The following is a 27,618-nucleotide window of genomic DNA, read 5'->3' on the forward strand; positions in this document are numbered from 1 at the left end:
ACTCCCTTACATTTTAGTGCTGAAACCTGCCACTCACTTTTGTCTACACTGGGAACATTTGTTCTGTGGTACACTTACCTTGTTCTCAATGGTTGGTTCACTCAGGTGAGATGGGTCGGCTTGCCCACCATTCCAGCCTCACACTGCCAACCAGGTTGTCACTGTTACCTGAGGCGGTCCAGAGAACTTAAACTTTATTTGACCCCTATTCAAGATGAAAGTTCTATTCAAAATGGCTTCCGTCTGGTTCCTTCTTACAGGCTAACATATCTATCTCCCATTCAGATTTCATTTGTTTGTTTGTTTTTCTAGACAGGTTTTCTCTATAGCTTTGGAACCTGTCCTGGAACTCACTCTGTAGACCAGGCTGGCCTCAAACTCACAGAGACCCGCCTGCCTCTGCCTCCCGAGTGCTGGGATTAAAGGTATGTGCCACCACTGTCTGGCGCAGATATTTTTCTAAACAGGTTTATACACACTTCTTTTCTTTTATTATTTCTTTTCTTCTATGTTCTATTTTTGGGACAGGCTGTCTCTCTATAGCTCGGGCTAACCTCGAATTTAGAAGTTATCAAGAAGACCACCTTGAATTTCTCATCTTCCTGCCTGGACCCGCAAAGTGTTGTGATTATAAGCACATGTTACAGTCCTGGCTGTCCTGAACTCATTTTGTAAGTCAGGCTGGCCTTGAACTCACAAGATCCGCCTCCCAAGTGCTGGGATTAAAGGCATGCGCCACCCCTGCCTGGCTTTCTTTTCTTTTCTCTCCTTCCTTTTTTCTTTTATTTGAGACAGGAGAGATCCTCTTGCCTATGGCCCTAGAGTGCTGAGATTAAAGGTATGTGCCACCATGCTTGTCTCCCTCCAGTAAAATTTAACATCAACACACAGCTTATTAATACAAATAATTAAATATTTATTAATGTCATCATATGCCCTTTTTTTGAGGAAAGGTCTCGTGTAGCCTTTAAACTCACTATTTAACTAAATATAACCTTAAACTTCTGACCCTCCTCCCACCATCTCTAGAGTGCAGTGATCATGGGATTACAGGTTCACACTAACTCAGAACTCACAGCATGATAAATCAGCATTCCACTACCTGAGCTGCATTCCCCAGGCCCTGAATCTCCTTTCTGATACATTAAAATTTATCTTTATCAGATCCTTTTTACTTGTAAAACATGTGTAGCATAACATTCATCATTTCAAGAATTTAAAATATTCACAAAGTACATTCACATTGTTTCTGTTATTACCATTCATCACTAGAGGATATTAAAAAATAAAAAAGAACACCAAAAAAAATTTAATTCCCAGATAGATTGGGGGGATGGAGAGGGGATATCAGCCAAAAACTTGTGTAACTAGTAAAATTGCAGAGCTGGATTAAAGGGAGAACCCTGCTGAACAAATTGGTCCCCTGAAAGAGTCTCCTTTTAATGCAGCAGAGACAAGCAAGGCTTTGGAAAAGTTTAGAGTAAGGAACAAGGACAATTAGCATACATAAACTTGGACTCACACTAGAAATGTAAAAATGTAAACATATATCCTGCAAATCTATTTTTTCAGGGAGTGAAAAGATGACACTTTGAGAATAGTGAAAACAAACTTCATCTCCAACAGACTAAGAAATTCCTGACAGATGCAAACTAAGAGATTTCAGAAATTCTGAGATGTAGCAAGGAGAGGAAGTTTTCCAGTGTATTCAACCCAAGCCAGTGAGCATCTTGCCAAACCCATGTTGATGAGAGGGGTGGCTCTCTCATTCCAAACAGCATCTGCCACGAGTGTTTCTACTTCTTGGCATATGCCTGAAAGAACTAGAAGCAGGGGTTCAAATAGTATTGTACAATAACGTTCATAGTGCCATCATTCACAATGTCCAAAAGGAGAAAACTGGCCAAATGTCCAGAATGGATGAATAAATATGAAGGTGTAGTATATAGCATGCCAGAATATTTTCAGCCTTTACTGATACTATTTAACCTTAATAAAATTCATAAACATCCCATAACATAATGAACCTTGAAGATAATATGCTGAATGAGGTAATCCAGTCATGCAAGGATAGATGGCATATTGTTCCTCTTTTATGAGGTACCTGAAGTGTTCAGATTTACACACAGAGGGGGAAAGGTGGTGGTTAATGGGGCGTGGGAGAAAGGAATGGGGAATAACTATAAAATTGTCCCAAGGTATTAGCTTGGGATTAGATCCTCCTGAAAAAGACTGAATGGTAGTCCTAACCATACAGTTTTTTTCAGCCTCTAGCCACAATCATGCCATGGAATGATAAAACACAGGCATCTTTTGTCTGCTTTAAATTCTTTTTTAAATTTAATATTATGTATATGAGTGTTTTGTCTGCATGTATGTCTGTGAGCACATGCACGCCTGGTGCTCACAGATGATAGATGAGGATGTCATATCCTCTGGATCTGGAGCTAAATACAGTTTGTGCCACCATGTGGGTACTAAGAATCAAGCCTTGGTTCTCTTGGAGGAGCAACTACTACTCTTAACTGTTGGGCCATCTCTCCAGCCCCTACCTAAAATTCTTTTTTACTTATTTATTTTGAGACAAGATTTCATTATGTAGCCTTAGCTGGCCTGGAACTCCTTATATAAATCAGGCTGGTCCTAGAGGTCTCACTGCTTCTGCCTCCTGAATGTTGGGATTAAAAATGTGCACCATCATTCCTGTTACCCAATGTTCTGACAATCCAGAGTCTTGAAAAGCCTTCATCCAGAGTATATGCTTGTCAAGAACATGAATAGGAACATTTACATGCAGGAGATGCCTGTAAGGGAAAGAATGGAAAGTCGGTCATAGTTGCACAATGGACACCACAATGGCAGTAGCTCTAAGGCAGGACCAGCACACCTCGCCTGATTGCAGTGCCCTGGGTTAGATCTTGAGCCTTTCAGCTCCACAGAGCAGTTCACAGAGCAGACAAGTCCCTACCAATGTCAAGGGCTTGCCTCAGCAAGAAGAGCTTTTAATAATGACATGAGCAGGGATTCAGAGTGCTATGCTGCCTGCATCACACCTTCCCCAGCCACCTGCACCACAGACAGGTTTATATAGCCCAGAGGCATTTGCAAAAGAATAAGCTATCTTGAGCTTGGGGACAGGGCAGGGAGGACACCTTAGTGGGTAAAGCTCTAATCATGCAAGCATGAGGACCTGAATTCAAATCCCACAACTCAAGTGAAACTTGGGGACAGTAGCCCATGTCTGATATCCCAGTGTTCTTACAGTAAGATGAAAGGCAGAGACAGAAAAATGCTGGGACATTCACAGGCTAGCTAGCATTGGGAAAACAGCAGAAAACCTATCTCAAACAAGGTGGAAGATGAGGCCAAACACCCAAGGTTATCCTCTGACCACCATACACACACCATTACATGAACCCCCACATACATGGACTTGCACAACATAAAGAAATGTTTAAAATAAACAAATGGGCCAAGCATGGTGGCACACACCTTTAATTCCAACACTTACTCTAGAGGCAAAGGCGATGGCCCTTTGTAAATCGAGATCAGCCTGGTCTATATAACAAGTTCTAGACCAACCAGGGCTACATAAAGAGACCCTATCTCAAAAAAAAATTTTTTTTAAATAAATATGGGCTAACTTGATGGAGTAGAACCAGGTTCTGAGCTATTTTCATAAATTGTAAATGCTTGGGTTTCATTATCTATAGAAAGGTAGATAAGGTTGATCCAAGATTAAAGAAGCCAAGCTGTTATGTGTACCTGGCCCAAGGCACGCCTTATTAGAATAGAAGCACTACCCATGATTCTGGAGAGTTGAGTCTGTAAGACCATAAAATCTCCATCCTCCCTCCCCTCAGCCCACTGTGGTTACAAACTGTTCTGAGGAGCACACTCAGTGCCCAGTTACTCCTAAGCTCCTAAGTGTAAGCAGTTCAAGCAGGTGCATGGGAATGAACAGCCCCAAGTTTTCATTTGCCCCACCCCGAGGGCAGGACCGCAAAAGTGCCCGCCCTTTGCCTTTTATGAAGGAAGTTGTTCAGTCACTCATTCAAAGTAGGGGAACGACCTGGGAAGCGGAATTCGGGACCTGGACCTCCCTGCCTGGAGTGATCTATTAAGATCACTCCGTTTGCGGGTCCTGTCTTCATCTCAGCCCAAATCCCGAGCCGGCCATAGACGTCCTTCCCGCTCTTTCTGTGCACATAACTCCGGGAAGCTCCTGATGTCTTCTGCCAAGTTATGGTGAGTGCGGAGGGAGCCATGGATCCTCAGTCTCCGGCACACCCACCCAGGATACCCTGGGACACACTCGGGGTGGGGGGAGCGCCTTTGTTTTGCTGAGACAGGGGACAAAGCCGGCCCGGGTGGGCAGCGGGGTGGGGGTGGGGGACTGACACGCTGCCCACGCGCAGTCGCGGAGCTTGGGTGGCAGAGATGCGCTAATGTGGAGGTGGGCCCCCTACTGGACGAGAACCTTCTCTCAGGCCCGTTAGTGCCTCGGCGGCCTCTCTCGTGTGCTGTGAAGAATTGAAGAACCCGAAGTTCGTGGGCAAAGGAGGGTTCGGTACAGTGTTCCGTGCACAACACAGAACATGGGGCCACGATGTTGCAGTCAAGATCGTGAACTCGTGAGTGACCCCAGCTGTAGGCAGGATCTAATCCAGGAGCCTGAAGGGGCAGGCGAGGAGGAGGAGGAGGTCTTCGAGGGTCTGACCCAACTGTGGTTCCCTTTCCGAGTGTAGGGAGGTGATATCCAGGGAGGTGAAAGCTATGGCGAATCTGCGTAACCAACACGTGCTGCTCCTGCTGGGGGTCACCGAGAACCTCGAGTGGGACTATGTGTCTGGGCCGGCTCTGGTGACAGGATTCATGGAGAATGGCTCCCTCGCAGGGCTGCTGCAGCCCGCGTGCCCTCGGCCCTGGCCGCTCCTCTGTCGCCTGCTACAGGAGGTGGTACTGGGGATGTGTTACCTGCACAGCTTGAACCCAGTGCTCCTGCACCGGGACCTCAAGCCCTCCAATGTCCTGCTGGACTCAGAGCTCCATGCCAAGGTCAGCCCATCTACACCCCAGTGCAAGCTTGGGACCATGTTGAATACCCTCAGTCTGTCTCTCTGAATACAAGACTACGCAGGTTAACCAGGAATTTTATCTTTAGCCATACCAGGTGACAGAGGCCCTCCTTTACCCACCTGGGTCAGTTCCACAGGCCTATTCCACAAAGTCCCGCACCCCCCCCCCCATGGATCCAGGCTGACTTATCCCAGAAACTCTGATATACTTAGAACCAGCCCTGCCCATGGGCAACTTAGATCTCCTACCAGAGGTCTTATTGACTCTACATTTCCTTCACCCTCCATATACCACCTTCAAAAAGCTGAGGCTGCATCTTCTGGAGGAGACAGAGGGAAGATTCTGGAGAATTATCTGGCCCCCTTCATCTAATACCTCCCTCTTCCTTTCCTTTACAGCTAGCAGATTTTGGCCTGTCCACATTTCAGGGAGGGTCACAGTCAGGGTCAGGGTCCAGGGATCCAGGGGGTACCCTAGCTTACTTGGCCCCAGAGCTATTGGTTAATGTCAACCGGAAAGCTTCCCCAGCCAGTGACGTCTACAGGTAAGCTATCCACTCCAAAACATCCCAAATTTCTGCTCTTATTTGGGCCCTTCTAAAGGATGTGATGTGAGAAAGTGACCTTGCCAGGGGCCAGCTAAGCCTCCATCTTGTGTCTGTACAGCTTTGGGATCCTCGTGTGGTCGGTGCTGGCTGGAAGAGAAGCTGAGTGTAAGACTCTAGATGGATTCTGAGACTCTTACCCCACGTGCCCAAAAGCACCTAAAACCCTGAGCTCTCCCTTTCAACCTTACCTACTCAGCTACCCTCTTCTCCCTGGCCTCTTCCTTGGATGACACCCTGTTTCTGTCCATATGTTTCCTCATGCCATGAATTCCTTTTGTTATCACTCTCCCCTAATCCAGTGGTAGACCAGACATCACTAGTTCAGGATGCAGTCTGTGAAAGGCAGAATCGGCCTCCTTTGACAGAGCTGCCCTCAGCCGGCCCTGAGACTCCTGGCTTGGAAGTACTGAAGGAGTTAATGATGCGTTGCTGGAGTTCTGAGCCCAAGGACAGGCCATCCTTCCAGGGTGAGTTGGCTGTTTCTCTAGCAACTAAGAAAGGCTTGAGTCTTCAGCAGTAAGCTTCACTCAAGAAAAGCTCTGCTCTCATACATCTCACTCGGTTGTCTTTCAGATTGCCGACCAAAAACCAATGATACCTACATCCTGGTACAGGACAAAATAGATGCTGCTGTCTCTGAGGTAAGTTCCCAAAGCCACCTTTCCACCCAGGCGCTATTGAGGGATGGCACATGTGGCTCCCTTGACCATCCAATGTATCTTCACTGCCCATTGTTTTTTAATCCTTGGTCATCATTCTTGCTCACCCCAACCTATCTCTGAGTCTCCCTCCAGGTAACAGATTAGAGATCAAGAAGATATTCCCTGGGGCTTACTCTGGCTCCCCAATTCCTGTCTGTGCAGGTAAAGCAATATCTATCTCAGCGCAGAAACAGCAACAGAAAGTTGTCTGTCCTAGAGCCAGGCCCTAGAGGTACAGAAATGGATGGCCCTGGGGAAAGCACAATTTCTGAAATGCTGAACCATCTGCAACTGAAGGGGTCCCTCAGTCCAGTCCCTGAAAAGGGTGTACACCTTACTGAGAGGGGAAGAACACAGGAAGAACCCACTGGCCATGCCACATCAGCAGTGACATCTTCAGATCCAGTGGCTGGAATTCCTCAAATGCCACCCTTCAGAGGCCCAACACCCAGCCCAAACTCTGCTGAGACTCCAGGTCCTAACCCACAAAGGAATCAGGTGAGTCACTGGCAAGAGTAGAGTATAGCCCCCTTACCAAAGAAAACTTAGGGTTGAAGTAGCCTCTTGAGTAGAAAGCCTGAAAACGCTGTGCTCTTTGCAGGGAGATGGAAGACATGACACCCATTGGTCCTCCTGGACCCCAGGGCCAAATCCAGCAGCAGGTACCGGTTCTTCACCCTCTATTGCTCTCCCTTTGCTCAACTTTCCCATCACCTTCATCCTCAACACCAATATATAGAGTTACGTTGAAGGGGGAAGAAAGGACTAGAGACCACCTAACCCAACCTCATTTAATACATGATGACCTTGACACCCAGAAGGAGAGAATACCACTGAGGCCACACAACAAAACCTGGATATGCCTGCTCCAGGGTCTGCTAAGGCAGTCCAGAGGGTCCTCCATCAGAGACCCACACAGCAGCATGATTCCTTCTACAAGACTAACTGCAGAGGCACAGCTCACAGTCACTGGCAGGCTAAGACCCTGCATATGCACTCCCCAGGGTGAATACAAGGTGCTGCTGACCCTCTCCCCAAAGTGCTGGGGAAACTCCTCTTCCTAACCACTGAACCCTCCCACCACCACCTTCTTTTCTCTTAAAGGGCCATTGCCATCTGTGACCCTCAACAACTGTTCGGCAGTGCAGATTGGAAACTACAACTACTTGACAGCCCAACCAAGAACTGCTTTGCCCAAGAAAGGCCCAACACAGTGTGGCAGGGGCAGGGGCTGGTAGCCCCTCCACAAGTAAATCTCAGGGGACACCTGCAAGAGCCTGAAGTCTGGAGCACCCAGCACTGTTTAGGCAACAGCACAATTATAGTGGAAAATAAAGCACTTTGTAAGCAAGCTGGAATGGCTAAGACAATCATCGCCTCTTCCTGCAGCCCACAAAGTTCTTTGCGAGCATTTAAGCCTACACCCAAATTGACTTTTGACCTCTCTCCCAAAAGTCAATAAATACAATATGTTAACTACAGAGAGTCTGAGGTGTCAAACCAGGGAGAAGGACAGACAACCAGGAGCTGGCCACGGGGGAGTGGGGGGGGGGGGTGCTACCATCAGGCCAAAGCAGGAAGAAGGGCTCTGGGGACTAGTTTTATAGGCAACCTCTTGGCATATAAGGTCAGGGCCCAGCCGGTGGCAGGAAGGAATTACAGAGCCTTGGCTCTCTGGTGCTCCAATCTCAGGGTGGAGCGCTTCCTTCAGCACTCAGGACCGAAGCCACCCTAAGCCTGAAGTGATAGGACAGAAGTTACAGCCTCGCCACTCCCCTTTTCTCCTTGATTTTGAGCGCTGGGCTTTAGGGCCCTGGTATAGGAGGGTCTCTGGAAAATCAAAGGTGTCCCGGGCTCTCTAGGCCATCCTACTCCCGCTGCCCAGACTTGATGCACCTTGCTTTCTAGGCAGGAGAGCATCTTTGATTCTCTGTACCCAAGAACTGATAACTATGTCCAACAAAGAGGAGCACCAACCCAAGGGGCTGCAGAGGGCTGCAGTTTGGACAGTTCACACTTGGCCACACTTAAGGGATCAAAAGTGGAAGGGAAATGCCACCTCTGTCCTCACCCACACCCCAGCCGGTACCAGGACAGTACTCCCAGCAGCCTCCTCGTTCCCAAATATTGTCTCTTTATCTTGATCTCTTAGCCCTCTCCAGTACCTAGTGTTTCTCCACAGCCCACGTGCTCTTCATTGAAGACAGAGTGAAGGTAGTGGTGAGAAAACACAATCGGAGCGTGGGAGGCATCCAGGGGAGTCCGGCTCAGCACGGGAAGGGGCTGGACTGTACGGTGGGGAAGTGGGAGGGGGCCTCGGCGCCAAGAGGGAAGCGCCAGTCGCCAGTCGCCAGTCGCCAGTCGCCTGCCGCCCTGAGCCACTAGCAAAGCCCAGAGGGTGAGTAGCAGCCTGCCTACCCAGGCTCCTTCTCCGGGGTCCGGGTCCGGGGCCTAGCTTTGCTGAGAGAGCTTCAGGAGCTTAACACAAAGCAGTGAGTTGATGGGTGGAGGGAGACTCTGGGGGCTCCGGTGAGACTTTTGCTAGGGCACTCCCACAGTGTGCTTTGTGGGAAGGATGGAGAAGTCCTGTCACATCCAGCTGAGAGACCTCTGAGAGAGCACCTGGAAGGGAATCCTATTGCTTTGGAAAGCTTGGGGGCTGGGGTCGGAGTGGCTTCAAGAAAGGCAGAAAAACGCAGTGATATGGGCGGGCGGGCGGAGGGCGGGCTTATTAACTGAGTGCCCTGCGGTCCCCAGAGCAGGGGCTCTAGGCTGGGGCGGGGAAGACCATGGCCCGCCTCTTCAGCCCCCGGCCGCCCCCCAGCGAAGATCTCTTCTATGAGACCTACTACAGCCTGAGCCAACAGTACCCACTGCTACTACTGCTTCTGGTCATCGTGCTCTGCACGCTCGTGGCACTGCCAGCCGTCGCCTGGGCCAGCGGCAGGGTGAGATGGACTAGGTCGGGAGCCTTCCTAGGCAGGGGCCGCCTTGGGCTGGGGACATTTGAAGGGCTGGGATTTGAGGGGTCTTTTAGTTAATAATGTCTTTGTTGGGAAACGGAAAAGAAGCATTAAACCTCGCTGTGAAATGCTGTGACTCTGGGCACATGTGACAAAACCCTCTTCCCTCTGGGCTTGTTCCCTGACTCTGTACTGGGAGGTGAGTGAGTCCCGGATGCATCTCACCATTCTTCTGGTTCTACGGTAAATCCAACACCGGATTTTCCAGTTTTCCAGAGAGGAAACTACTCAAGTCCCTAGGGGAATTCATTTCCTGACTTTTTCTCTCCAGTTTTGGGAATGAAGCTGTTAGCTGTGCCCACCGACTTCCAAAAGGCGGTTTTCAGCACTGTGGTTTAGCTGCTCTTCGTTAGCCCCCCCCCCCAAAAAAAATTAACTTTCATGTTGGGCAGGAAGGGGTCTTCAATTCCAAATCTGGAAATACGCTGCTCCCGGTTTTCCTTTTATTCTTTGGAGGCAATGTGGGAAAAATGCCTGAACCTGCTAATCCTTCTCTACCCCAAGTCCAGGACAAGTGGGAATAAAGGGTAGGGATAGCAATTGGACTTCCAGGCTAGAGGAAAGGCAGGTATTCAGAGCTCAGTGCTTGGGTGGCAAGGAGGTACAGAAACTTGGGCTGCCTGACTAAACATTTGTGGAGTTTAGCGCCATGGCTTCAGGAGAGAGGACTCTCCTAAGCAAACTAGCCCTTTGAGTGACATTCACTCTGAATCCCAAGCATGTGCTACAGTCCCCCTTCAACAGATAGGAACTATGGGAACAGCCAGGCAAGTCTGGGAGATAGTGAGTTGGAGGCCTGTCCAGGTGACATGAGACCCTGCCTCAAAACTGAAAGAACAAACTGATTCAGAAAGAGGGTGAGAGACATTAGGTTGAACCATGTGAGGCTGCTGAACTTCATGGATAAAACCAGTAGGGTTTCAGCTACTTTTTAGGTTCCATCTAAAGTGAAAAGGCAAGCCGTGCTGGTTCTTTATTTAGGTGTGTGTATATGAGTATGTGTGAGTGTAAGTGTGTTGTGTGTCTGTGTGTGTATACTTGAGTGCACACATGTGGAGGTCAAAAGACAACTCAAAAGAGTGAGTTTTCTTCTCTCACCACGTGGACTCTGGGAACCAAACCAGACCATGGGGTTTGGTGGCAAGCCCCCTTACCCACTGTGCCATCTCACCGGCCCCACTTTCTTTTTGTGCATGTGTTTAAGACACTTTACAGAACTGATCTGAAGGGCGTCTATCTAACTTGCTCCCTCTCACCTTGAGAAAACTCCAAAGCATCTCATCCTAGTCTTCCTTCATGCATGCTTTCTCCACAGGAGCTGACCTCAGACCCAAGCTTCCTGACAATGGTGCTGTGTGCTTTGGGTGGCTTCTCTCTGCTGTTGGGGCTGGCTTCCCGAGAGCAGCGACTGCAGCGCTGGACACGGCCTCTTTCTGGCCTCATATGGGCTGCACTGCTGGCTCTAGGCCATGGATTCCTGTTCACTGGGGGTGTGGTGAGCGCCTGGGACCAGGTGAGGAGAGTCACAGTCAGGGGCCTGGGGATCCAGGCCCTGTGCAGTGAATCCCAGGCTTCAGGGTCCCACACCCTTTTCCAGGTGTCATTTTTCCTCTTCATCATCTTCACTGTGTACTCCATGTTGCCCCTGGGCATGCGGGATGCTGCTGTTGCAGGCCTCACATCATCACTCTCGCATCTGCTGGTCCTTGGACTGTACCTTGGGTGGCAGCCTGACTCACAGAGGAATCTGCTACCACAGGTAAAAATGCAATAGTAACCGAATGGTGCCCTATGCCTTTAATCCAGCACTTGGAAGGCAGAGGCAGTCTGGTCTACAAAGCGAGTTTCAGGACAGCCAGGATTGTTACACAGAGAAACCATGTCTCAAAAAAGCAAAAGTGCAGGTAATATTCCACAGCTGGCTCAGTTGCTTGATAAAAATTCTGTAGGTTTCCTGATCTGGGTCTCCAAGGCAGGGCTCAAGCCTGAGTGCCAGAGCTAACAGATAAAGCTCTATAGTGACCTTTTGGGGCTGAAACATCAGTGCACCATGCCTGCCTTTACCAGAAGAGGGCTCTATAGCCATGGGGAAATCAGCCATGATTTTCCCACAGGTACAGAAGTAAAAAGTGGAAAATGTGATTAGAACTTCAGTAGTTTCTTGCAGATGGAATGGGCTCAGGAGGTCAATGTGGTGGAATAATGTTCTTGGAGAAGAAATATACATGCAAGACATCTAGACCTAAGTAGCCAGGTTAGCCCAACAGCCAAGAGTCTATAGCAGAGAGCGTAGAAGAGGAAAAGGACCAGTTCTCCCCCATGGATGTCATAGTATAGCACCAATTGTCTAGAGATACTTAGATCGCTATCTGTAGAGCCAGGCTTTCCTTATTCTGTTCTTAGAACCAACTCGAACTCCACAGATAGACTCTCCTGGTCCGCCCCTCCTTCCCCCATGCCCCCCCCCAGGTGTACTTTTCAAGCCTGGCCTTCACCCACAGTTGGCAGCAAATGCGGTGTTGTTTCTCTGTGGGAATGTGGTGGGAGCATACCACAAGGCCTTGATGGAGCGAGCATTGCGTGCCACCTTCAGAGAGGCTCTCAGCTCTCTTCACTCACGCCGGAGGTTGGACACTGAGAAAAAGCATCAGGTCAGTGAGACCTAAGAGGCAGGAGGGGGACAGCAGCTCAGAAAGAACGGCTTTTTAACACCTTCATGTGGAGTGGGTTTGGGTGATCTCTTTGCCTTTCTCAAGCATTTCCTATTTTATATAACATGTGACTAACACCCACCCCTGGAAGATGGTTGCTAGTTTCAAATTGAAGTCCAGTTAGATAGCTGAGCTGCATAAACCTGAAGCCATGAGTTCAATTCCTGGAGCCTAAGTAAAGGTAGATGGAGACAACTGTCCCCACAAAGCCGGCCCCTGACATCCTCACACACACTGTGCCCAAATACACATGCATCATGAGATAATAATAAAATTAAAGCTTAGTCAGCTATGACGGTATACACCTTTAATGCCTGCTTTTAGGAGGGAAAAGCAAACATATACCTGTGAGTTTGAGGCCACCCTGGTTTAGTGAGTTTCAGGCCAGCCAGGGCTCCAAAGTATGATACCATCTCAAAATAATAATAATAATAATAACAAATGATGATAATGATAATGAGAGTTATTAAAGGAAGATTTCCATTTTGGTGTTGATACCGGCAATGTGCAGGAGTCTGAGTAATTTGGAAAGCTCAGGCTCTTGGTGATAGGGCCCAGGAAGCTGGGAGGGGTGTTATCAGAGGGACTTTCTCCAGGAGCACCTCCTTTTGTCCATCCTTCCTGCCTACCTGGCCCGAGAGATGAAAGCGGAGATCATGGCACGGCTGCAGGCTGGGCAGGGATCACGGCCAGAGAACACGAACAACTTTCACAGCCTGTATGTCAAGAGACACCAAGGAGTCAGGTAGGAGAAAAGAAGCTGGAGGGGAGGGACCCTGGGCTGCAGCCCCGGCCTCATAAACACGGTCCCCCTGTGTAGTGTGCTGTATGCTGACATCGTGGGCTTCACGCGGCTGGCCAGCGAGTGTTCCCCTAAAGAGCTGGTGCTCATGCTCAATGAGCTCTTTGGCAAGTTCGACCAGATTGCCAAGGTCAGAGGGGTTTCCCTCCCCATCCAGGGGCCCTCAAACACCACATGCTGGTGAGCCTTTTGCAAGGAAAGCACCCCTCTTCCAAGAAGTCTTACATTACAGGGCAAGCTCCCAGATACTATAATAGAAGTAGGAACCGCTCACAAACGATCCCACTCAGGAAATTGTCACCATCCCCAAGAGACCTCTCCATGTCTTTACAGACATCCCAAGCATAATGCCTCCAAATATGTATAGAGACTTCCAGAAGGCCCTACTGGGAGAAATTTCCACTTTCAACAACTCAGCTTAGCACCTAATCAGACGAGATGGATACATCCTAGCTGGGGGTCTGCCCTCAATCCTCCCACTATTATCATGGGCTGATATGAATGTGCCCTGTGTATACCAACAGTAGGGAGAACCACAGACATTCCAGCCCTTGATTATTCCCTCTGATACAGACATTGCAAGGGAGAACTCAATCAGCCCCATTTCCAGGGTGGCCATAGACCTTCCCCGGCCATCCCCAGCCTCAGAAGTTCTTCAGGAACATCATAGTTGCTCCCCACCTTTCCCGACTCCCTCCTACCCCTCTGGCCTCTAACCAGGTTCCTCCACACACCCACACACCTACTCCCAGGAGCACGAATGCATGCGGATCAAGATCCTGGGGGACTGTTACTACTGTGTCTCCGGGCTGCCACTCTCACTGCCAGACCACGCCGTCAACTGCGTGCGCATGGGACTGGACATGTGCCGGGCCATCAGGTCAGTTTGGGTGTGTGAGGAAGTCAGAGAAACGGATGCTGGCAGGAGTGTGGGAGGCAGGGCAGCAGAGTGCTCTGTGAGGAGAGTAGGAGAATGGCAGGACTCAGCTTGTCCTACACTCGGCTCAGGAAACTTCGGGTAGCCACTGGTGTGGACATCAACATGCGTGTGGGTGTGCACTCGGGCAGCGTGCTCTGTGGAGTCATCGGGCTACAGAAGTGGCAGTATGATGTCTGGTCCCATGATGTCACATTGGCCAACCACATGGAAGCTGGCGGTGTGCCAGGGTAAGACGTAGAGCCTGGGGCAGCTACAGCAAAGGGCCAGTTGAATCTCCCACATGCTGCAGTCCCTAAGACAAGTTCAGGGAGATTCTGGGGTGTTGGGAGGCTCTCCCTGTAACATGGGGCCTTCTTAAAGTCAGCTCTGGGAATGGTCTTTGAAAGAAATTAAAGGTTTAGAGGCCTTCTCTTCTGACCTCCACTGCTCCCTCCTTCCAGACGCGTGCACATCACAGGGGCTACTCTGGCCCTGTTGGCAGGGACCTATGCTGTGGAGAACGCAGACATGGAACACCGAGACACATACCTTCGGGAGCTAGGCGAACCTACATACCTGGTCATCGATCCCCGGGTAAAAAGCCCGGCTTGGACCCCACAGACTAGACCAAGCAAACCACCTAGTCAGAAAACCAGTCTTTCCTTCTATGCCAGAAATTGAGTCGCTATGTTGTGTTGTTGGTCAAGCTTAGACGCGGTGTGGGAGAGTGGGGAAATGCCTCATTTTTACTCTCAGACTTCACATGTCCCAGGCTGAGGAGGAAGATGAGAAGGGCACTGCTACAGGGTTACTGTCTTCTTTGGAGGGGCACAAGATGCGTCCATCATTACTGATGACTCGTTACCTGGAGTCTTGGGGTGCAGCCAAACCGTTTGCCCACTTAAGCCACATGGACAGTCCTGTATCAACCTCCACTCCACTCCCGGTATGTACATCCTCATTATAACCCCCATGCTTGGGGAGATGCAGCCTCCACTGTTCTGAAGCTCCCAGCCTCCCTTCCCCCCACCCAATGAGTCACTTGGTAATGTGCAACAGCCCTGAACTGCCTGGTTGCCCTAATCAGTGGTTCAGATCTTTTCTTGCCCTCCTTTCCAGCTCACCTCAGAGATAATGAAAGATCCCCTTAGCACCATGCCCACTGCACCTCAACCCTCCCTTCCCCTGCCATCCAAAGGAAGTAGTAACCCCACTTCCTCCTGACTCAGCACACCCATCCCATCAGCAAATGCCCCTGTCAAGGACCGTTACTACAGTTTCATACTTCATGTGGTCAAGCTGGGATTTGCCTCTTCTCTCCAGCACTCAGACATGCATACAGTGAAGTGACAGGGCAAATTGTTCGTGGCTGTGAAGGAGAAAGACATCTGGAGCAGACCAGGCTGTAGCAGAGGGGAAGCAGGGAGCTTACAGATTATCTGGGTGAAGCTAGGGCAGGACCTGTTGCTGGCGGAACTATATGTAAGATTTAGAGGTGACCTGTGATCCACCTGACCTGAAGGCTCTTGAGTCTCTCCTACCAAGTGCTTCAGGGTTGGTGCTCAGTACGGGGACCAGGCCATGTTCCTAAAGGCATGTGTTTCAGCCTACTCTCCCTACCATCTATCTTTCCCAAATCTGCTCCACACTCCAGCCACCCTTCTGACTGAACAGTATTAGAACACACCTGGTTGGATTTTTTAGCCATCTTCAGAGACATTTGTGTTACATCTTCTGTCCTTCCTTTTCAATCCAGCAAAAACTACCTAAACATCAGTAGTCAGTGAGTAGGAGGGGGCACTGGCAGCGGGAACTCTAGGAAGGATTCCAAATGTCAGTCTAGTAAAAGAAGAGGTCACAGGGGTTAAATGAGTAGGAGGAAGAGAAAGTAAGAATCCAAGAGCGCAACCCTATTGCAAAATAAGGCCTCCATGGTGCAAAAGGAGTGCTTCCTGGAGTTTGTCACAAGCCCAAAGACCATGAGACAACCTTGGGTGTAACTCTTGCAACAGAAAGGCCCACCAGAGTGTTACTGTGATGGCTAAGTGTCAGCATATCGAGACAAGCACAGCTTGCTTAAGGGTATCTCTTGGTTGGAGCAGTGCCTCATCAGCCCAGAAATTGGTCCCTGGAGACCCAGAAACTCAGTCAAATATTAGTAATTCCCAAAATGACATTCTCTCTCTCTCTCTCTCTCCCTCCCTCCGTATCTCATGTGTCTTAAGCTGGCTTTGAACTCAGTATATATATCCAAGGGTGTTTCTGACCTCTACCTTCCAAGTACAGAGATTACAGATATGGTCCACTACACCTAGTTTTATGTGATCCTGGGTATCAAACCTAGGGCTGTATGTATTCTAGGCAAGCATCTGCCTATTATTTTTTTTTAAGATTTATTCACTATGTATACAGTGTTCTGCCTGCATTTATGTCTGTATACCAGAAGAAGGCACCAAGGTTGTGAGCCTCCTTCCATGTGGTTTCTGGGAACTGAACTCAGAACCTCTGGAAGAGCAGCTAGTGCTCTTAACCTCTGGGGCATCTCTCCAGCCCCACATGTAGTTACTCTTAATATTGTGGAACCTAGAAGTGGTAAAGAGTGTTTGTGCTGAAATGCTCCATCCATACATTGATCCTGTCACTGTTTTGTTTGAGACAAGGCCTCACTATATAGCCCAACTGGAAGTGATCTTCCCATCTCAGCCTCCTGGGTGCTGACACACCCACTTATCCCTCTTTTTTTTTTTTTTTTTTTTTTTTTTTTTTTAATGCTTTCTGTGACAGCCACTAGAATAATTCTTGGAAAGACAGAAATGGGTAGGTATTTTTTCCTGCTTTCATGTAACTTCAGACATAAGGGAGTAATTAGGTTAACAAAAGCTAACCCTGGACATATATGCATACCTAAGCCCCATCCTCCCCCTCAGTGTCTCATTTCCCCCTTCTTCCCCTGGGTGCCCAGTTTTGATTTGTAGCCGTTTCCATCAAACGAACCAAGGAGGATAGGAAAGGATAGTTAATACTCTTGTACTGGTCTGAGAACGTCACTTTGTCCCTCAGTAATTGCTCTTTTATAACTTTGCCTATATTGTATAAGCAAATGTGCCTTTGGTGAAGAAAAGAATGATTATATGACTACAATCAAACTGAATCCCTTCCTTTTCTTTCTTCTCCATACCTTGTTATCTCCCTTGACCAACTCTCTCTCAGCTCAGCGTAGCTGACCTCACAAAAGGTCAAAAAGGGGTCAACATTTTCTGCATAGTCACTTCAGTTCTACCCAATGAATATTTTAGTATTCAAGAGCAATGGAAAGGTCCCTGCCTTTAGAATGTGCAGTCCTTTTTTTAAAGATTTATTTATTTAATGTATATTAATGTTCTATCTGCACATACAATTTTGTGCCAGAAAAGGGCATCAGAAGAGGACAACAGATCCCGTTATAGATGGTGGTGAGCCACCACATTGTTGCTGGGAATTGAACTCAGAACCTCTAAAAGAGAAGACAGTGCTCTTAACCTCTGAGCCATCTCTCAGAGAGAATATACAGTTTTTAGGAGACACAGAACTAGCAGCCATCCAAATATAGCGAAGATAAAGGATTGCCCAGTTGAGTGATATCCTCCAAGAGGAAGCAACGACTTTAAAGAAGCTGGAAGTCCCTAGAGTTAGGGGGAAATAGAGTTTGAAATGATCCTTCCTGGGTAAGTAGGATTTGGTACAAGGTGGGATGGAGGCCATTAGAAGCAAAAGAAACAACCAGATCAAGTGCATACGGTCAAGGACATATGCAGAAAATTTGATCATGTTTAGAGTCTGTCTTCATGAAGGGGGAATGCACCATAACTTTATCATGTGCTCTCTCAACAGGAAAAGGCCTTCAGCCCCCAATGGAGCCTAGACCGGTGAGGGGACCTCATCTTTGACAGTGGGCACACTGGATGAATCCACCCTAGGGAACTGCTCTGCTTCCTTCCTCTGGGCACTTTTGAGAACCTTTGTGGTAACAAGCTTGGCTGTCACTCACTGTGCAGGAGTCGCACCCCACGGGGACTAGATGATGAACTGGACACCGGGGATGCCAAGTTCTTCCAGGTCATCGAGCAACTCAACTCTCAGAAGTATGGAAAACAAAGGGCTGAGGGCTGGAGGCCCTGAGGTTGTGTGGTGGAGAAGGGTGGGTTCTGCCCTGAGGGCCTGGAGGTGAGTGGGGAGCTGTCCTAGAGAAAGACCCTCACGACCGCCTCCACCTGCTCTGCCCTGGCCTCCCCCATCCTCCTGCCTCACACCAGACAGTGGAAGCAGTCGAAAGACTTCAACCTCCTGACACTGTACTTCAGAAAGAAGGAGATGGAGAAGCAGGTGGGGATGGAGAGCAGAGGCACCGAAAATCTCCCAGCCCGGCCCCTGCCCCTAGGAAGGCTTAGGACTTCTATCCCCACCTGTGTTTCCTGGGCCTGCATGGTTTTGGACTCTAGGATGGGGGGATTGTGCCTCTCTTAGAAAAGTGCCAGGTATTGTGGTACATGTCCGTAATCCTAGCACTTGGGAAATGAAGGTAGAAGGGTCAGGAGTTCAAGGTCATCCTGGACTACATAGTGTATCTGAGGCCAACCCAGTTTACATGACAAGAAATGTCATCTGTAGGCTGAGTTATTTGGGTAGATAGAATGAGGGGGCTACATAAATTAACTAGAGGTGGAGAGTAAGGCTGGGAACCCACCTCTTACCTGGGGTTGATACCTTCCTGGCCATGGCCAATACCGATACCTTATCTCCATCTACCCGCTTTGCCTCTAGTACCGGCTCTCTGCACTCCCCGCCTTCAAATACTATGCAGCCTGCACCTTCCTGGTTTTTCTGTCCAACTTCACTATCCAAATGCTGGTGACAAACAGGTGAGATCACACCCGGAAACAGCAGCGCTGGCTCTCCTCTCCTGTGGAGAGCTCTTTGCCCTTCCTGACCCTTGACCCACACTTTTCTTCTGTTAGCACCTTCCCCTGAATTTCAGACACTCACCCACATCCTCTGGAGATAATCACAGTCCTCATCTTAATGCGCATCCTGGGGCTGGGGTTACAACTGAGTGGCAGAGAACACAGAGCAGCATCCATTTCATGAGGCCCTAGGTCCCATCCTTAGCACTGAAAAACTTGTACATCCAGACCACTGTCAGTCACCTATACCTTTGAACAATAACCATGTCCCCATGAAAGACAATGTGTGCTAATCAACAAGCCCAATTCTCACAGCTAATGGCTGAGCTATAATATAGGCTCTCAAACCTAGGCCACCACTCTGAAGAGTAAGGCCTCATTCAACACTCGGAGGCTGACTGATTCAGCCCTGGCCACTCTCGTGAATCCTCTGCTCCCTTCAGTGTTGACCCACCTTTATCAGTTCCTGTTTCTCTGGAACACTAGACTGTTCCCAGAGCATCAGAACATCACGCCCTTCCTTAGAACCCACCAGCAGCCACTCTGGACCCCCAAGACTACTCCCCTCCCACTACTGGTCTCCCAACCAGATGGCAGGCACAGCCCCTCACACCAGAGCTTAGTCCGGCACTTCAAAGCCTCTCTCTTGTCTTCTTGTAGGCCCCCAGCTCTGGCCACCACCTACAGCATCACCTTCCTCCTCTTCCTTCTCCTCCTCTTCATCTGCTTCTCAGAGCACCTGACGGTAAAGAGGTCTGGGAAGAGAGGGAGTGACAAGCTGGAGCCCAGCCCCACAGCCATGACACCTGCCCTCCTTCCACAGAAGTGCATCCAGAAAGGTCCCAAAGTGTTGCGCTGGCTGCCTGCACTGTCTGTCCTGGTGACTACACGGCCAGGACTTCGAGTAGCCCTGGGCACTGTCACTATCTTCCTGGTGTTCACTATGGCCATCGCCAGCCTGGTGAGGACAAGGGGCGGGAGTTCTGTCTACCATCATCAGGGCATACTGGACCTGTCAGGTTGAAAGGGAATCCCTGGATCTAGAGTAACCGCTGAGGACAGACCGAAGGATGCTGGGAGGCATGGTGTGTGTGTGTCCTACTCTCCAAGCATAATCATTGTTAACACTTTGCTGAATGCCCTTCCTATAGTTTTTCTTTATAGGCATACGTCATTCTTAGCTTACTTGGCTGCAATTTACAGAAATTATAATTGTTCCTAGAATTCAATAGGGATCATCCCCCAACCAAATGAGAGAGGGAGGCAGGGAGGGAGGGAGAGAGAGAGGAAGAGAAGGGAGGTAGGGAGGTGGCTTAGAGAGGCTAAGCAGTTGGCAAGAGCTGATACTGGTTTGATGGCATACTAGTATTCATGGCATTTCTCATGCCAGTAAGGTCCCATCTGAAGCCCTCTCACTAATCAGAAGTAGCAGAATATGTCCTTTATAGGGGTCTGGCTTTAACCCATCCCTAGCTCAGGTGCAACCCCTTGGACCCAAGTTTACCTACCCTCAGTCCATCTCCTTCTGTAGCTCTTCTTGCCAGTGTCATCAGACTGCCTTTTCCTGGCTTCCAATGCATCTTCTGCAGCTTTCAACACTTCCTGGGAGCTGCCAGGATCCCTGCCTCTCATCAGTATCCCAGTGAGTGTTTCTGTACAGCCCTAGGTCTCCTTTCCCATACTCTTTCTCATCAATCCGCCAACTCCTAAGCTAAAGAACACTCCACCCAAGACATTAGTCATATCTAGTGTCTGTTTTCATGAATGTCATCACGATATGCCCACTGCCCTGGAGGAACAAGAAACTGTAGGCATTGTCCCAGTACTACTGTCTAGGGGATACTTCTGACCACTTTGCCCGCCCCAACAGTACTCCATGCATTGCTGCGTGCTGGGTTTCCTCTCCTGTTCCGTTTTTCTGCACATGAGCTTTGAACTGAAACTACTGCTGCTCCTGCTGTGGCTGGTGGCATCTTGTTCCTTTTTTCTGCACTCCCACGCCTGGCTATCTGACTGCCTCATTGCCCACCTCTATGGAAGCCCTTTGGACTCCAGGTAAGTACAATCACAGGACACACCTGCTCAAGCCCTCGGGGTTGTGACTAAGACAGGACTCAGCAGAGTGTCTTTGCCTTACAGACTCAACCACCCCCCAAGGCAATGGGAGTGGGTCTTGGGGGCTCCTTGGGCACTGGGAGCAGGCAGGATGGGATCAGGAGGGGGCAGAGCAAAGAACAATCTTGATTTTGATCTCTCAGGCCAGGGGTGCTGAAGGAACCCAAACTGATGGGAGCCATCTACTTCTTCATCTTCTTCTTCACGCTCCTTGTCCTGGCTCGGCAGGTGCCTCTCTCAGCTAGGTTCTCCAGGGCCCCCCTGGGAATGGCTGAGGCTGGGTCCCCATATTGGTAACTTGTCTGTCCAGGGCTGAGTCCAAGTAATGGGCCCATTGGAAACTTTCAAGAGAGTGTTCCAACTCTATTTCTTACTTCTTCAGTCTCCAAATCCCTCAGGTTCTCACCATCACTCCTCTCTCCCATATCTAAGAAAAACCATAATTATGAAAAATGTGTGCTGCTCCATCCACAGAACCTAATTTGAAACAGATCTTAAAAGCCATCTCTCTCCAGGACAGTTGTACCTTAAATCTTATTTCTAAGCTGGATGGGTGTATTGGGGACATTGTTCTATCACCCTAGAATGAGTATTACTGCCGCCTGGACTTCCTGTGGAAGAAGAAGCTGAGGCAGGAGCGAGAGGAGACTGAGACAATGGAGAATCTAACTCGGCTCCTCCTGGAAAATGTGCTCCCCGCACATGTGGCCCCCCAGTTCATCGGCCAGAACCGACGCAATGAGGTAACTCCCAACCCCACGTTCCAGAGGCGCAGATGCCACTGGGATTGAGGTTGGGCATACCCCATCCTTTCTGGGATCCCCAAACAATAGGTTAGGTAGTCCTTGGTGGCCACAAAAATCTATGCTTTAAGCTTTTGTTTAGAAGGAACATCTTCTGAACTAATATCCCAGTGGTAAATCTTGCCTACTATGGAGGAGGCCCATGGCCAGGAGAAGTGGGGGGAGCATCTTTGCAAGTCATGGCCGCATCACACCTTTCAGAAGCCCTAGTCAAAATGCAATGGGAATTGTCTGAAGAGCGTCACCCATCCCTCTAGGTCTACAATATTCAATATGGTAGCTCTTAGCTATATGTATCCAGTCAAACAAATTTTAATTAATTAAAATGAAAATTCAGTTATCTGGGGCTCAGGGGTAAAGAATGACTCACAATCTGGAACACACATAAAAGTGGAAGGAGAGTACTAACTCCTGAAAGTTGTCCGCTGAGCTCCACACACATGCTGTGACATGTGTACACACACACACACACACACACACACACACACACACACACACACGTCAATAAACTTAATTCAGAAAAATTAATTCCAAAAGTAAATCGGGTCATTTTGCTACCTCCTCTTCATACCCTGAGTCATGCAGGAGCTATTCCCTGGCTCATGCCTCTTCAAACTTACTCCCTTGAGTGAGGCATGAAGCTGCTGGCCCAGTAGCTAAGCATCACCCCTCCTCCTGTTCACAGGACCTCTACCACCAGTCCTACGAATGTGTTTGTGTCCTCTTTGCATCTGTCCCAGACTTTAAAGAGTTCTACTCTGAATCTAACATCAACCATGAAGGACTGGAGTGTCTGCGGCTGCTCAATGAGATAATTGCTGATTTTGATGAGGTTGCAACTCCAAGCCCTGTGTCCTGAACCCTGGGTTCTCCCATCACCTTTTCCTTCCACTTTGCTCTCCTGACCATTCGGCCACACCTACTCCCCATCATCTCCAGCCCTCCCTGTCTCCTGAGCTCTATCCCTTGGTTGCACATCACCAACTATCTCCTTCTCACCACCACCTCCAGCCTGGTCCTTTAGCCTCCAAAGGCCAGGGCAGGCTTTTTGGAGAAGGTGAAAGCAGTAGAGAAAGGAAACATAGCCTCCTCTCTCTACAGCTGCTCTCCAAGCCAAAGTTCAGTGGAGTAGAGAAGATCAAAACTATTGGCAGCACCTACATGGCAGCCACGGGCTTGAATGCCACCTCAGGACAGGACACGCAGCAGGTACAGCGACCCTTTCCTGTCACCTCTCCTAGGGGCTTCCATTGGTGGGCTTCTTCATGAGCTCGACTCATTTCTGTGCCCATCGTGGTATGTGGACTAGGATGCTGATCGAAGCTGCAGCCATCTGGGCACCATGGTAGAATTTGCAGTGGCCCTGGGGTCTAAGCTGGATATCATCAACAAGCACTCATTCAACAACTTCCGCCTGCGTGTGGGTGAGGGGCCTCCTTTGTTGGGACAATGTGGTACCTCCTCTGCCCTCTCTAAGACCTTCATTAGCTGCTCTCCAGCTCATCCCTGCCCGCCCGCCCCCCCATAGATTTACACTCTTGGCTGAAGCATAAAGCTGCTAGTCTAAGAGCTACGAGATTCACCCTTGCCTTTCCTAGTTCTCCAACCCTGAAGAGTGTCTTATAAAACCACCTGACCAGGCTGGGTGGTGGTGGTGGTGGTGGTGGCATGAACCTTTAATCCCAGCACTCAGGAGGCAGAGACCAGTGGATGTCTGTGAGTTCAAGGCCAGCCTGGACTACAGAATAAGTTCCAGGACAGGCAGGACACAGAGAAACCTTATTTCAAAAAAAAAATTAAAAATTAAAAAAAAAAACCAACAACAACAAACAAAACAAAAACAAAAAAAACACCTGGCCTTCCATCTCCCTTAATCTCCTTCTTCAAAGCCTGCCCCCATCAAAGTCCCTCATTACCACATTTCTTTCCAGGGTTGAACCACGGACCAGTCGTAGCAGGAGTGATTGGGGCACAAAAGCCACAATATGACATCTGGGGGAACACAGTGAATGTGGCCAGCCGCATGGAGAGTACAGGGGTTCTTGGCAAGATCCAAGTGAGAGAGCTATGTTGGAGGCATTGGGGAGGAAACACGGATAAGGCTGCCCTACATTCCCTTACCCCCTACTCCAATTGCAGGTGACTGAGGAGACAGCTAGAGCCCTGCAATCCCTGGGTTATACATGCTACAGCCGGGGTGTCATCAAGGTCAAAGGCAAAGGGCAACTTTGTACCTACTTCCTGAACACAGACCTGACAAGAACTGGATCTCCCTCAGCCCCCTAGGCACCTCAACAACCCCTCCTCTGAGATCTTCAATAAAATGTCTACGGGGCATCTGAATCAGCCCATGGATCAGAAGCTGCTGGTGTAGCTGGAAATCACCTCCTTGCTCCTCAATGGCAGTTTCTTCCAGAGCTGTGTTTCTAGGCCTCTCACTCTGGGACATCTTGTGTAGTGTGGGGGCCCCGGGGAAGGTGGCTTCTGGGGAATGGAAGGTACTGATGCACAGAATTCTGAAGATGGGATCTGATGCCAGAGTCCCCAGTGAGACTTCCCTGGGAGATGGAGAGAAGGAAAACCATCCCCAGGACTCTCTTGAGAGGATGTTAGGTTTATGCCATCAAGGACATTTACCACGGACTTCTGGGAAGACACTTCACAAGAACTGATTTTCTCAGAAGGTCCCCTGAGTCATGATTCTGAAACAATAAGGCCAGAATTAGGAGTGTAGGACTATATCTGCCCATGTGATCCTTCCAAACCTGTAAACCACAGGGAACTAAAGAACTGTTGAGAGGGATCCCACCAGAGTGGTACCTCTCTAGGACCAATAAACACTTCCCAGTGCCCCTCAGTCTGCACCTCAATCACAGGCTTAACCTGATTTGAGACTTTAGGTTTTTTTTAAATATAGTTTATTATTTTTCCTTATTTTACATATCAAGCCCAGTTCCCTCTCCCTCCCTCCCCACCATGTCCTCCGACCTCCCCCTCCTCCCATCCCCCCCCCCCACACACACACACTCCACAGGGAGGTGATACTTTCCAGGAGGGATCATCAAAACCTGTCAAGTTATTTGGAGTAGGGTCTGGGAGACTTTAGTTTTAATCCTAAAACTGCCTGCAGAAGCCAGGCCAGAGCATGTTGTCTCTTTGCCCTGACTCGCCCCACCCCTCCCTCTTTTCCGCTTGAGCCCAATCCCCAGCCTGTTCTCTTCCAGATACAGGAGTAGGTCAGGCCAGAGTTATGAATGCCTTTCCGAAACTCAGCCTACTTCAGTTCTCTTCACTCAGGAGGGGTTGGAGGAGGTTATGAAGCTGTCGGTGGGGCCTGGCTCAGGACAGACGGGTGTGGACTTCTGGGTCTGGCCCAGGGTGGCCCCGCGGCGCAGGCTGGACACTTCGGAGCCAGTGGCCTCCAGCAGCTTGACTATGAAGCCCACGCCTGCTGAGCGCAGCAAGCCGCCGCCCGCGCACGCGTACAGCACCGGGTTCACGCTGCTGCTCAGGAAGGCCAGCGCGATGAGCACGTAGCGGGCCTGCGTCAGACGATTTCCCGCAGAGTCGTCCACGTCCCAGCCCGTCAGTGCGCGGCCTGCTTCCACCAGGTTCACCAGGTGGTAAGGCAGCCAGAAGGCGGCGAAGGCCAGGATGATGAGCACCACCAGGCGGCCGGTGCGGCGACTGCGGCGGAAGCGCCGAGCCTGCAGCCTGCGTCCGATGTCAGAGTAGCTGGCCACCACCGCCAAGAAGGGCAGCAGGAAGCCCGTGATGGTTTCAAAGAGCAGGTGAAAGGCTCTATGCCCGTCGCTGGGATAATCCGGCTGGCAGACCAGACTCAGAGTCCTGTTGTTCCATTTTACTGTACGGTACACAATGACTGGTGTGGCCAGCAGAAAAGACACCACCCAGATGCTTGCCAACACCCACCGGGCAACTGTCTTAGTACGCACCTTCTGGGACACAAAGGGGCGGGCCACTGCCAATGAGCGGTCCAGACTCATGATGGTGATAAGCAGGACACTAGCGTACATGCTTACTCCACAAACATAGTGGCACAGGCGGCAACCGGTCACTTTAAAACTCCACGTGCCTTGAGCCAGGAAGTGTAGAAAAAAGGGAGCAGTGAGCAACACAGCCAAGTCGGCCAGAGCCAAGTTCAGCACCAGTAGGGCAGTGACAGTGCATTTCTGCATCCTTTTCAGGATGCTCCACACCACAAAGCTGTTTCCAGGCAGCCCCACAGCCAGCGCCACAGACAGTAGGGCAATAGGCAGAGACAGAGACATGCCACCAGGAGAGGAAGATGCTGCAGGAGATGTAGTGTTTGAAGCCATCAGAGGGACCTAGAGAGTGGAAAGTGGGCACACCAATGAGGAGAAACCAAAGGATTCCTGACACCCTGTCACACCAGCATGAATACTCTGATTTCCAAAATCAGAAGTTTCGGAGGCACCTCCAAATATATACCATGCCAGCACTGTCAACCTCTTTGTCTTCAAGGGACCTGGTTGAATAGACTCATTTCCTAGCTGGACTATGGGGCCTCTTCTTTGCCATAGACTCAGTTGCAAAATATACATCAACAGCAGCGGTTCACCTTTTTCCCTTTCGAGACCCTGAAACCCAGCACCAGACTGACTGGAAGACTTTCTTCTCCACAGCTGCATCCCATGAAAAGCTAGTTCTGTCTACTGAGAGGCCTCTATCCACTTAGCGCCCAACATTCTCCGGTCACTTTCTCACTCTCTCTAGAGCTGGAGCAGGGAAGAGGGATGGACAGACCCTGAGAACAGTCCTTTCACGAAGGTCAGGCTGTCTCTACAGATTTTTTTTCTCACCATCTCTCCAAGCTACACCTGTCACACACACACACACTCATACACACACTATCTCACACACACTCAACACTCTGACACACTCACACACCATCCAATTCCTAGGATACTTACAAGGTTTTCCAGATGCTGATCAGAAACCAATGCCACGTCTAGGGTCAGGGCAGAGTCATGGGACAGACAATTCCTGAATCTGTCCTAGTGCTAGGGTCTTGGTCCCACTTCTAAGTCTGTCGACTAAATCAGCCAGAGAGGAAGTACCACAGAGTAGAAGAGGGGGAAGATGCATCTTCCTGAGGGTGAGGCTGAACAAAAAAAAAAAAAAAAACCACACCCGCCTTCACTCTTAGGGAGGGACAATCTTTGTGTTCCAGAGCAGCCCAGAGGGAGGAAGACTCCTGGGGTGGGGCTAAATGAGAAGTACCCAGGAAAAGGCAGTGAGCTAAGAGAGAGGGGTACCAGGAGTGAGTTGGCTGGGGTGTGGTCTAAAAATGCATGTCTAGACTGGAGAGGTGAACAAAGTTATGGATTATATCATAGGAGAAGGAAGCAAGGCTCAGAATGAGACTGCTGGTTTAAAAAATATTATCTTTGTACTTCGTGTTTAAAATGTACACATGGCATAGTCTTTAGATTAACGGGAAACATAGGTTCATGGTCTATGCATTGTTGTGGGCTAGATGGCATCATGATATAGAAACATCATATTGGGGTCAAGACCATCCTAGGCTGTATGAGATTGAGAGAGACAGATGAACACAGACCAAGGGTGGGGGAATATCAGTGAGAGTGTGCGAGAAATGAATGAGGGGAAGCAACCTATTCTTGACTTCAGGTCAGACCATGATCTTGGTGTGGATACAGGGAAAAAGCCATTTCCAGAACCTTCCATTACGGGTTAGCTAACTCTTCATTCTTTTTAAAAGAAGTCAAAGTCTAAGTGATCTCCTTTGTAACACAAAATAATGGATTTCTTCCCTTCCCCTATCCACTTGACCGTGTAGCAACTGTTAGGAACTAGCAGCCAGCTGACCCCCACCCCGACGATGGGCGGGATGCTCATGGCCGTGTCATCGC

The 27,618-nt window shown here is 49.5% G+C and overlaps 3 protein-coding genes across 3 annotated transcripts; 2 read left to right on the forward strand and 1 right to left on the reverse strand.

The window, feature by feature from the left end:
- Nucleotides 1-4,039: 4,039 nt before the first annotated feature.
- On the forward strand, nucleotides 4,040-7,866 carry Ripk3 (receptor interacting serine/threonine kinase 3). Its single transcript, XM_051195640.1, has 10 exons — nucleotides 4,040-4,248; nucleotides 4,491-4,634; nucleotides 4,749-5,058; nucleotides 5,478-5,623; nucleotides 5,745-5,791; nucleotides 5,986-6,153; nucleotides 6,260-6,327; nucleotides 6,550-6,885; nucleotides 6,989-7,049; nucleotides 7,492-7,866. The coding sequence occupies exons 1-10, from the start codon at nucleotides 4,229-4,231 to the stop codon at nucleotides 7,623-7,625; spliced, it is 1,434 nt and encodes a 477-aa protein (XP_051051597.1). The 5' UTR covers nucleotides 4,040-4,228; the 3' UTR covers nucleotides 7,626-7,866.
- Nucleotides 7,867-9,149: 1,283 nt separating this feature from the next.
- Nucleotides 9,150-24,553, forward strand: Adcy4 (adenylate cyclase 4). The gene is made up of 25 exons (XM_051195641.1): nucleotides 9,150-9,335; nucleotides 10,726-10,923; nucleotides 11,008-11,169; nucleotides 11,912-12,061; nucleotides 12,718-12,866; nucleotides 12,942-13,053; nucleotides 13,676-13,803; nucleotides 13,932-14,090; nucleotides 14,304-14,436; nucleotides 14,615-14,788; nucleotides 17,713-17,747; nucleotides 17,877-17,963; nucleotides 18,135-18,204; nucleotides 18,643-18,740; nucleotides 19,443-19,527; nucleotides 19,606-19,743; nucleotides 20,314-20,424; nucleotides 20,653-20,837; nucleotides 21,041-21,125; nucleotides 21,482-21,640; nucleotides 22,386-22,532; nucleotides 22,802-22,909; nucleotides 23,010-23,124; nucleotides 23,632-23,756; nucleotides 23,840-24,553. Exons 1-25 carry the CDS (start codon nucleotides 9,177-9,179, stop codon nucleotides 23,984-23,986), a joined length of 3,219 nt encoding a protein of 1,072 aa, XP_051051598.1. The 5' UTR covers nucleotides 9,150-9,176; the 3' UTR covers nucleotides 23,987-24,553.
- A 166-nt stretch (nucleotides 24,554-24,719) lies between these two features.
- Nucleotides 24,720-27,182, reverse strand: Ltb4r (leukotriene B4 receptor). Its single transcript, XM_051195643.1, has 2 exons — nucleotides 26,656-27,182; nucleotides 24,720-26,049 (listed from the first exon to the last, which is right to left on the reverse strand). Exon 2 carries the CDS (start codon nucleotides 26,038-26,040, stop codon nucleotides 24,994-24,996), a length of 1,047 nt encoding a protein of 348 aa, XP_051051600.1. The 5' UTR covers nucleotides 26,041-26,049; nucleotides 26,656-27,182; the 3' UTR covers nucleotides 24,720-24,993.
- Nucleotides 27,183-27,618: the final 436 nt, after the last annotated feature.

Source organism: Phodopus roborovskii, unplaced genomic scaffold, assembly GCF_943737965.1.
Source record: "Phodopus roborovskii unplaced genomic scaffold, PHOROB, whole genome shotgun sequence".
In the NCBI taxonomy this organism is placed as follows: Eukaryota; Metazoa; Chordata; class Mammalia; order Rodentia; family Cricetidae; genus Phodopus; species Phodopus roborovskii.

What these genes read in the sequence shown, in the direction of transcription:
- Ripk3 (XM_051195640.1), top strand. Translation starts at nt 4,229, where the DNA reads ATGTCTTCTGCCAAGTTATG. An exon ending in ACTCAGAGCTCCATGCCAAG is followed by an intron (nt 5,059 to 5,477) that starts GTCAGCCCATCT and finishes TTTCCTTTACAG; the next exon opens with CTAGCAGATTTTGGCCTGTC. An exon ending in TAGATGCTGCTGTCTCTGAG is followed by an intron (nt 6,328 to 6,549) that starts GTAAGTTCCCAA and finishes CTGTCTGTGCAG; the next exon opens with GTAAAGCAATATCTATCTCA.
- Ltb4r (XM_051195643.1), bottom strand. Translation starts at nt 26,040, where the DNA reads ATGGCTTCAAACACTACATCTCCTGCAGCATCTTCCTCTCCTGGTGGC.
- Adcy4 (XM_051195641.1), top strand. Translation starts at nt 9,177, where the DNA reads ATGGCCCGCCTCTTCAGCCCCCGGCCGCCCCCCAGCGAAGATCTCTTC. An exon ending in AGAGGAATCTGCTACCACAG is followed by an intron (nt 11,170 to 11,911) that starts GTAAAAATGCAA and finishes CTTCACCCACAG; the next exon opens with TTGGCAGCAAATGCGGTGTT. An exon ending in AGTTCGACCAGATTGCCAAG is followed by an intron (nt 13,054 to 13,675) that starts GTCAGAGGGGTT and finishes ACCTACTCCCAG; the next exon opens with GAGCACGAATGCATGCGGAT.